The sequence below is a fragment of the Grammomys surdaster genome, unplaced genomic scaffold, assembly GCF_004785775.1.
Source record: "Grammomys surdaster isolate TR1022 unplaced genomic scaffold, NIH_TR_1.0 125692, whole genome shotgun sequence".
Lineage (NCBI taxonomy): Eukaryota > Metazoa > Chordata > Mammalia > Rodentia > Muridae > Grammomys > Grammomys surdaster.
The window spans coordinates 2,849,430-2,860,036 of NW_021620528.1; the positions used below are offsets into that span (position 1 = coordinate 2,849,430).

The following is a 10,607-nucleotide window of genomic DNA, read 5'->3' on the forward strand; positions in this document are numbered from 1 at the left end:
GGGAGAAAGGAGGATAGACCAAACAATAAGATCAGTAAATGTGGTCAGTACTGGAGGAGACACTGTCAGTGGGGTGAGGCTTGCCAAGTCTTACAGAGTTAGGATGTGGCAAGCTGAAGGGCAGCTTACTCTGGGACACTAAGATAGGCCCAGACCTATAGTCTAGCTTGATGTTAGGTTTCCAAGTAGGTAGGAAGAAGGCAGCAACAGCAAATGGGAATGGCCTCCCCTTTCTAAAGTCTATGATTGGAGAATTAGTCCTATGCCCAATCAGTAGTAGTGATGCTAAGTGATCAGAAGCCATTTTTCCTGCCTTGTGAGGTTGGACTCACATGTATGTGTGTGTTCATGTATGTGTGTATTCTTATGTGTGAACGCAGGTGTTAGTATTCTGTCAAACTCCACCTCCACAGTTACCTGGAAGCAGCCAGGTATGCTCCTCCCCACAGTTACCTGGCAACAGCTGGGTAGGCCTGCCCACTATAAAAGGGGCTGCCTGCCTCCTACTCTCTCTCTCTCTCTTGCTCCTCTCTTGCTCCCTCGGTCCCACGCCTGCAGGTTGCCCTCTCCCCTCCCCCCTTCCCTTCCCCTTCTCTCCATGTGGTCATGGCGGGCCTCTCCTCTCCCTCTCGCCTCCCTCTCTCTCCCCTCCCCCCCCCCCCCCCCCCCCTCTCTCTCTCTCTCTCTCTTAATAAACCTCCCCTCATGGAACCATTTGGTCTGCTGTTATCTGTTCCAAGCTACTCTACTCGTGAAAAATCTTAAAAGTAGGTACAACATGGGATGGGTGGTATCCATGAACATGGAAAGGTCAGTCTGCAGATGTCTCTCTGAGTTACTATCTACTTTGTTTATCGAAATAGGGTCTTTTGCTTTTACCTGAAGTTTGCCCATTCCACTAGACTAGCTGGCCAGCAAGCTCTAGTGAACAGTGTATCTGCAACTTTCTGGGATTGCAAGCATGCTCCATAATGCCAGCTTGATTTTTAAGATGTGGTTCTGGAGATCAAAGTCAGGTTTCCTGCTTATATAGCAAACACTTTACTGACTGAGCGATCTCCCCAGGTACCTCTAAACTCAGGTTTTCTAATTTTATGAACTAATAAGGTGTTTTCACAGATTGACAGTGTTATAACTTGAACTCAGGTTTTATTACTTATGTGTGACTTTGTGCAAAAGATGAAGGCTGTCTGGGTCTCACTTTTCTCATCAGTACAGGGTGCAAAGTCTTATTGCTCTGAAAACAGCAAGAGATAATATATGCCAACACCTAGTGTCTGCTTTGTAGCTACTGATAAAAGTTCAGTTGCTATTCTTAGTTGTATAGGATACATTTGAGGATGGCTTGTGGTGGCCCACATATATCGTCTATCTGAAATGTGTGGCCTGTACTTTGGCATACTCTTCTCTCTAAGGAAGAACTGACAAGATGTCACCAAAAAATAAGTGGGACTTCATTGCTCTCCTTCAGAGTCAAGCTGGCAAATGTGTCAAAAGGTGCTGATGAGATTACTGTCCTTGTTTCTTAAGACCTGTAAGAATTCTTTCTACATGAACCAAGATGTTTTGTTGTTGATGTTGTGTTTTGAGACAGGATCCTGTTGTGTTAATCAAAGTAGTCCTGAACTCATGGACTCTAATAATCCTCTTGTCTCAGCTTTCCAAGTAGTTGAGACTGTAGATTCCATGTTTGTGACAATGAGAGCTTTGAGAGAATCCAGCTAGCCTGTCATAGATGTAGGAATCAGTTAGCAAGCAATTACTCTTTTATGATGGTTATCAAGAATCCAGCCATGGACAAATGGGCAGAAATTAGAGAGAAGGTGCTACATGAGGACCAAGGCAGATATATCCACCAGATATATGGACACATGGAGTTCCCTTTAGGAGAGTTAGAAATAATTAAGGCATGGAGTATTGGAGCTGGTGTTGAAGATGCTTGCATGCCATTACAAAACCATACTAATGGACTTCTTTGGCTGAATGAGGTTCAGTCACTTGTCATTATGCAACAATGTATTCAGCTGTGTTTGTGCTCATACATGTTTAGAGTCTTTCATCTATGCCAGATTGTTCTCTGTCTATGAGGTAGACAGGCTCCAATAAGACAGAAGAAGAAAGAAAAAATATCCTTAAAGTTTCTGGAACTAAAGATGGCTTTCTACTAAAAATTACTTTAAAATTACACGGTCTGGAACTTACTCTACATCTCAATGTTATTGTTCTTGTCTAGCATGTGTGAGGTGAGGCCTCGGATTTTATCCCCAACACGCACACTTGCACACTTACATGGTGTGGTGGTTTCAATGAGAATGGCCCACATAGGCTCATGTATTTGCATGCTTAGTCCACAATTACTGAACTGTTTAGGAAGGGTTAGGAGGTATGGTCTTGTTGAAGGAAATATATCACTGGGTGTGAGCTTGAGGTTTCAAAAGTCCATGCTAGGTCCAGTTTCCTTACCACCCCACCCCTGCCTCTCATTTTCTCTCTCACTCTCACTCTCTGATGTCTGCAGATCAGGATGTAAAGCTTAATGCTACTGTTCTGGTTCCATGCCTGTCTGATTCCCACTGTGATGATAATGGACTAACCCTTTGAAGCTGTGAGCAAGCCCTAGATGAAATGTTTTCTTCTATAAGTCATGTTGTCTCTTCACAGCAATAGAACAGTAACTAAGATACATGGTCCAAATTCTAAGTTGTTTTGAGCATAACATGTCCCAAATATGACAATGAGACATAAGGCTATAAGAATCCTTTAAACAGGAATTAAGCAAAAGAAGTGAAGGAGATCAGCATAGATGTCATGACATCACATATGTAGATGCTTCTGGACTTACAATGAGATTGCATCCCCAATAAAATCATCATGTGTTGAGAAATATACTAGAAATTCTAAGCTAAAGCTGTTTTTTAAATACCCGTTACTTAACTAAGCACAGCATCCAAACAACCTTAGCAACACAGAATACTGTGATCTCAGCTGTTTCTCTTCCAGTCATTGCCTGGAATCCCAGCATGTCTAGGGAGAATCACAGTGCATATCACTAACTCGGGGGAAAAAACCCCAACATTCAAATTCAGTTTTGTTTCTACTAGATGTGTATTGTTTTTCTACAATTCTAATGTTGAAACTGTTAACAGCAACCATAAGCCCATGACCATGTGTAATGTGAATATTTGGGACTTTCCAAGGGGTAACTCAAGAGTCTTTAAAAATACCCTATTTCAAGAAGTCCTATCTAGACCTCATTCTTCCTCCTCAATTTTCTAAGTTCATATAGGCAGCTGGACACAGCTCATCAACATGTTCCTGATTCTCACTCCTAGACTTTCTCCTTTTCCATGGCTCTGCCTTCTTCCTGTCTTTCTCTCCCAAGCCATCACCAAGGTCATTACACCTTACCTCACCTTTATGCTAATCCTAGTCCCCTTTGCGATGACTGCATCCTCCACACCTAACTTTTGTTACTCCTACAGATGGAATTATAAAGAGGCCAATAGCAGCATGATTTCCCCTCTCTCCAGATACTTGCCTTTAAAAATGTACCAGCAAGCATTTCTCAATAACAGATTCTTACTCTATCATGTGTGTTGTTATATATGCACATACTAAGTATATATATAAAAATATAGGTTTGTAGGGAGTGACAATAATCTTGTGGTTATATTATTTTAAACTTCTTCTGTGAAACAGTAAAGTATTCCAGGTAAACTAGTGAGAAGCTTGGAATTAGCTTTAAAGTACAATCTATCTATCTATCTATCTATCTATCTATCTATCTATCTATCTATCTTACACACACATATACATACACATACATATACACTCACACACAATATATTTGTACACAGGGTCAGGCAAAGATCAGACAAAATAAGACTAGAAAATGTTAAAATTTATTGAAGTTATCAGAAGGGGAGGAATGTGATTTTTTTCTACTTTTGGTACAATAGTGTCTTAATTAGAATTTCCATTGCTTCACTGAAACACCATGACCAATAAGAAAGTTGGAAAAGAAAGGGTTTATTTGGCTTACACTTCTGTATCACAGTACATTGTTGAAGGAAAACAGGACAGAAACTTAAACAGGGAAGGGACCTGGAGACAGGAGCTGATGCAGAGGTCATGAAAGGATGCTGCTTACTGGCTTGCTCTACATCCACATGGCCTGCTCAGCCTGCTTACTTATAGAACGCAGGACCACCAGTCCAGGGATAGCACCTCCCACAATGGGCTGGACCTCCCCCCATCAATCACTAATTCAAAAAGTGCCCTACAGCCCCAATCTTATGGAGGCAGTTTTTTTTTTTTTGAAGTTTCCTCTAGTCATATGACTTTGGCTTGTGTCAATTTGACATAAAACTATCCAGCACAAATAGGGAATTTCCATTTTAAAAGGTTTAATTCTTCTTCCTCAAAGAAAAAGATAAGAACCTAAAGAAATGAAGGGTGATTAAGTTCAATACAAATGTTGCCATCAATTTAAAGCATCATTTCAACTGCCATTGATTCTCAATACATCAACATGAGGACAGTGGCCGTAGTAAGGCCAGTCTCTGGCGTGTTTGCAAAATAACAGGATCCATCCTCTTTAGACCAGTGCCCTGTCACTGGATAGATAAGTGATGGGTAAATCATCGAACTTTCTGAGATCAAGTTTCTTTACCTACAATAAGGACTATCCCACTTTCTTTTGCAGGATATTGCATATGAAATGTTCTGTGTAAATCTTGTATATATAAGAGTAATATTTATTAATTTCTAGCCACTATCAAATATATAAAAATATCAGTTTAATAAGTCAGAGCTCCATTGCTTATACTGTGTTCCCTTTCTTATTTCTGAACTGTCTTCATCAAGTACCTTAATTAGAATACAGTGGCTGCTCAAGAAATATTTGTTTGATAAATGAATGCAACCAAGTTGTGCTATCATGGAAAGTTGAGTTAAGTTTCTGGAGGTCTATTCATTTCCATGCCATGGTGGGTTGTTAACTGATATCCTCCTTTTCTACCTCCACGTCTTCCTCTATGACTCTGTGACTTTCACCATCCTTATAGACAGCTGAAAGATCTTTGAAAGAGCTATCCTGGCACTGTGGCACTGGTTGTGGGCATCTTAGGATTTTCCTGTGAAGAGGGCAACAGCGCAAATACCACTCATTGCAGTTGTACGGACCCTGGGATACCCAGACATAAGCACCCACAGGCAGGGCCAGGAGCACAGCACACAAGACCACAGTGATGTGCAAGAGGTGCTCACGACCCTCTAGCCCACCAGTGTCTTTGCCTGTTACAAAGACTACACACTGGCCCTGGCCTGGAGGCTGATTCCTCAGGCTGAGGCATGCTTTATATTTTGTAGCAGGGAGGAGGTCATCCACGGCATATGTGTTTATTCCAGGGCCTATGTGGACCACCTTCTTCCTTAGAGCTTCATCAGATGCAATATAGAGGGTGAACCATTGTTCCTCAGGGAGGTTGGACACTGTGAGCCACTCCAGCAAGATCCCATGCACCATCTGCTTGACCACCCGTAGGTCAACATAGGCACTGCTCTCTGAAGAGGTGGAAAGGGAATTCAATCCAGGCATGGCGTGTGCTGGCTGGATGTAGAGTGAGATAACAAGGGAGCTTCTGCCGATGGAGTTGAAGGCCATGCAAGTATAATTACCACCGTCTACCAGTTGAGCTGCTGGGATGATAAGCTGGGACAGAATGATATCTTCTGCAACTGTCGAGGCCAACGCTGGGTGAAAAGAACAACAAAACAGCTGTGCATTTCTTTGATAGAGAGCTGGAAACTTCTAGCAATGCTAGGTCTTATGTTTGAAGGATGATTATTATTTATTAAGTATGTTCCTTGTGTCAGGGATTATCTTTCTTGAAACTCTATAAATATTTAATTTGCTCTAAGATGCTGAGTGTTGAAGCAGGTGATTAACTTATCCATGCTTGTTCAGAGGTAGCAATTACGTGGAGTCCATTCTTCTATCTAAGGAGGCCATATTCTTTTAGTATTAGTTGTGCCCACTTTGGCCTTACTGAACCTGATACTCTGGCTTAAGAAGACTTCAAAATGGTGTGATTAAGAGATATTGTGGGCTCCAAAGGAGCTCTTACCTCACAGATGTGCAGTTCCTCAGAACCTGGAAATCAAATACCTAGGTTCCCCTCTTTCAAATACACTACACTGGGCAAAATACTTAATTTCTCTTAGCCTCAATTTCCTTGTCAAGAAAATTAGATAACATGCACTCTACAAGTTTTATAGAAAAGTGTCAGTAAGCCTTACCTGTCATTATTTCTAGATATAACACAGTATCAAGAGTGATTATAGTGGGCTGGCAAGATTTCTCAGCAGTTAAGGATACTGGCTGCTCATACAGAGGACCCTGGTTTGACTCTCAGCACCCACATGGTAGCACTCCAGTTTCAAGGTATCCAATATACTTTTCTGGCCACTGCAGGCACTAGGCATGTATGGGATGCCCAAACATACATGAAGGTAAAACACTCATTGGGCAGGCTAGTTTTAGGTCAAAGTGACACAAGCTAGAATCATTGGAGAAGAGGGAGCCTCAACTAAGAATATATTTTCATAAGATCAGGCTATATAGCAGTCAGGCCTATAGCACATTATATTAATTAGTGATAGATGAGGGGTGGGGCCACCGCTAGGGTGGTTGTCCTCTTTCTTTAAGGAAGCAGGCGCAGAAAGCTCTGTGGACCAAGCTAGTAAGCAGCATTCCTCCATCCATCAGCTTCTGCCTTGAGGTTCCTGTCCTTTGTTCAATGATAAACAGTACAGTGATGATGAAGCATAAGCCAGGTAAACACTTTCTTCCCCAAGTTGTTTGATCATGGTGTTTTGTCACAGCAATAGCAACTCTGAGTAAGACACCATACACATAAAATATATAAATAAAATTTTTGAAAATAGTGATGATAGAGCATTGCTCCTTCCCTCCCTCCTTTCCTCCTTTCTCCCTTCCTCCTTCCCTCTTCCTCCCCTCTCCTTCTCCTTCTCTTCTTTTTCTTCTCTTCTTGTTTTATTTTTTTAAGAGACAGCCCTTGCTGTCCTGTATCTCACTAGTTTGAGCATTCTAGCCTCAAACTCAGAGATCTGCTTGCCTCTGCCTCCCAAGTGCTGGGGATCAAAGGTGTTTGCCACCACTCCCCAACTAATTTCTTGATTTTAAAAGAAAAAAAATGAAAAAATCTATCTTTCTCTGCTGTTAGCATTTAACACCTTGCCAATACAGTAAGATCAAAATAATGGGAAAAGGAAAAACTTCAGTCAGTTGTATATTTTTAAAACCTCCTAGAGGCTCATCATCATCTATGGAAACTGGCTTGGTTGAATCCCTCAAATATTATTCCATTTCAACTGTTTTAGACAGAGGAAGAGTTAAGACACTACAGATGTCCTTCCATCTCCAACATGCTCCTGGGAACCCTTGCATGGCTTTAAAAAATGCTAAGACCTCCTCCTAGAAATGAAGTGCCTTTCTTGGTGCCAAGAAATCAGGCCCCAGTTATGGGTTCCTAAAGTCATTTAATCTCTCTAGGGCCTATAATTTTGAGCTAGTATTGTCTGGCTAACATGATAATAGAAAGTAAATATTCATTTGATATGTAGGACTTGCTATCCTTAAGTTATGGAGAATCACTCAAGGGCAACACAGAAGAAATCCATATGTAACAATACATACTGTTGGCCCTGAACTCACTGAGTTCAAATCTCTGGAGCAGGGCCTTACAAATCGTATTGTAGTAGCACCCCATGTAATTCAGGTAAGGCAAGTCTAGGAGATAAATAACACTTACTACAGTAAGTTCTAGCCAGAAATTTTAGGATTCTAAAATGTTAAAATTGTGCTTTTAATCCAGAAGGTCCTAAAACAATATAGTTGCTCATTTGTAATTCTATTATTTATATACTATAGGAGATCATCAGATCCAATATATCTATTTATATGTGAGATCTACATGTACCCACTTTAAACATTGCTGATCATGGAATGCTACCTTGGACCCTTTTCTGTTCTATGGAGTTAATGCACATATATGCCAATCTTACCAGCACCCATCCGTTGTGACAGGCATAGTACTGAGAAAGAGTCCTAACAGACCTCTACACTGCCCCCATATATATATACAGAAAGTACATGTGGCTTACCATCAAATTCTCTCCACGTGCTCAGGGGATACTTCCATGCAACAGTTGGTGAGGGACTGGCTTGTGCCAAACATTGCAGGGTCACATTCTTTCCTACCTGGATAGTGACATTGGCACTAGGGGTGGAGATATTTGGACTCATACAAACTCCGAGCTCTGTCTCATGTAAAAGCTGCCCTGCCTTAGAGACTGGACCCTGGCATATCAGGTAAGAATTCACCAGGATGAAAGGGGGACCAATGGACTTGACAAACTGAGCAAGCCCCCTTAAACGGCAGTCACATAGCCAGGGATTATTGTGCAACGACAATACCATATTGGAGAGAATCTCAGCTCTACAACCAAGCTGCTGCCGTTTCTGATAGGCTGGCCAGTTCAAGAAGACACCCTTGGATACAACTGTCAGCCTATTGGAGGATATGTCAAGATATGTCAGGTTGGCTAGGAACTGAAGAGCCAGTTCAGGGAGTGCATCAATCCTGTTGTGTTTGAGATCCAAAACTCGCAGGAGAGGGGTGGCACGGAATGCTGTCCAAGGTACTGAACGGAGTTTGTTCCCCTCCAGCCTCAGCTCTCTCAGCTCTGGCAGGTCCTCCAGGGCCCCTAGGTGGATCACAGTGACATTGTTAAAGTTGAGCCAAAGGTATTCCAAAGTGCTCATGTTGCTGAAAGACCCCTGGGGAAGTTCAAATAAGGGTGAGTTTTCAATTCTCACTTGCTTGAGTTCTTCAGGAAAGTTGTCTGGAATCTTTCCCAAAGACATAGACATGCACTGAAGGCTCCTGCATAAGAAAGCAGAAAAACTTTAATAAGCATTAAGGAACCTATAAGTGGTATTTTGTGGATCCTGTCATTAGACATGGGGATTTAATAAAAAATAATGAACTTAAAATAAAAGAGATTGCTTTTGGTAAAAATGCTCTGCTCAGTAAACTCCAGAACCAACTAAAATGAATTCCATGCAGATTTAGCTGATTTCCCACAGACTCTAAGCCTCTGTTGCTCCATATAATTTTAAAAGAAAATCTCCTCCACCCCCACATCACCCTCTAGAATCCTGTCAGCACAGCACACCTGCCAAAACTCTCCTCTGAGCAGGTACACTCTGGCAGACAGAACGGCTGTGCTGCATGCATAACCCAAGAGACCAGAACTTGTAAGAAACAGTAAAAAACAAAAGCCATATTTATCTGTAGGCAATACTTTGTGTGGTTTGGGTAGGTATGGTCTCAGCTTCTGAATAGCAAATCCTATTATTGATAATCCATAAAGATGTAGGTCAGCACAGCAGCACTAAAGCCCTGAATGCCCCGAGGTCTGTTACAGCCCAGCTCCCAGGCTCAGGAAAAGCCCATGTCGGGAAGTTGTGTCTCTTAATCAAAGAGAGAAAGCTGTGGTTCTTGAGGTTGGAAAGAGAAACATACATCAGACATCAAGCTCTATTTTGCTTCTACCTTCTCTCAGCTTCTTACAAAGAATCCAGGGAATCCTGAAAACCCAATTTCCAATTATTTTCTTGAAGTGAAAGCAGATAATGAGCAACAAAACAATCCTATGATTGTTTTTCTTGCTTGCTGTCTGACAGCACTATGGGTGATGTGTTTAGTCATACTTTTACTTCATTAAGACAGATGCTTCTGCAATTCTTATCACTAGAATTGGAGAAACATCAGGGTGTCTTTCCAATATGGAAGCTTATAAGCATAAGGACAAAGCTTTTGGGACTAAGGCAAGAAGCTTAATGATATGTCTTTTCCTTGACTTTTCTAAAACACTGCATCATACCATAAAGAGCAAGTGTCAGGCTTATAAATGTCATCTATGACAAGATACTTCTCTATCACTCTTCACACATCCACTGTTTATTGTTTGTTCACTGCAAGTTATGTTTGCTAGGCACAACAGTGTAAGAAAATAAATGCTATAGATATTGCCTCATTTAGTCTTCTTTGTGCTTCTGCTTTTGAGTCTGGCTGTTTGGGAAATATCTTCTAACCTGTGAGCCTCTGTGTCTCTTCTGTAGAACAAGAAATATCAACAAACATCTCACAGTTTGTACAGGAAATATTTAGATTAATTAAAACAAAGTACCCAGGACAGTAGCTGCCCCATAATTCATCCCCTCTATGTGACAGAGTCTAGATGAATGGACATATTGCCTTTCTTAATAAATGAGGGCACATCAAGAAAATGCCAAAGTTCTATGAGTTCTTGTAAGATTCATGATATACATTATACCTCACAAAAGGCTTCAGTGACTAAAAATCCGCTTAGTAGCTAACCAGCAAGGCGGAAATGGGTCACCAGCTAAGCTGCTTACATCCCAGGCTTCCCACTCATACCAGATGCATTTTCTGGCATTCCTAGGTAATCTAAGTCAACATTTGGATAGATCCTTGCGGTTACTTTCAAGGTAAAAA

General features: G+C 41.4%; 1 protein-coding gene across 2 annotated transcripts; it reads right to left on the reverse strand.

The window, feature by feature from the left end:
* Window positions 1–3,880: 3,880 nt before the first annotated feature.
* On the reverse strand, window positions 3,881–9,410 carry Lrit2 (leucine rich repeat, Ig-like and transmembrane domains 2). Of its 2 annotated transcripts, none has more exons than XM_028788034.1 (3): window positions 9,391–9,410; window positions 8,188–8,969; window positions 3,881–5,754 (listed from the first exon to the last, which is right to left on the reverse strand). In XM_028788034.1, the coding sequence occupies exons 2-3, from the start codon at window positions 8,954–8,956 to the stop codon at window positions 4,997–4,999; spliced, it is 1,527 nt and encodes a 508-aa protein (XP_028643867.1). In that variant the 5' UTR covers window positions 8,957–8,969; window positions 9,391–9,410; the 3' UTR covers window positions 3,881–4,996. The 2 variants fall into 2 exon arrangements, with proteins under 2 accessions (XP_028643867.1, XP_028643866.1); XM_028788033.1 differs by having other exon boundaries at window positions 9,262–9,391.
* Window positions 9,411–10,607: the final 1,197 nt, after the last annotated feature.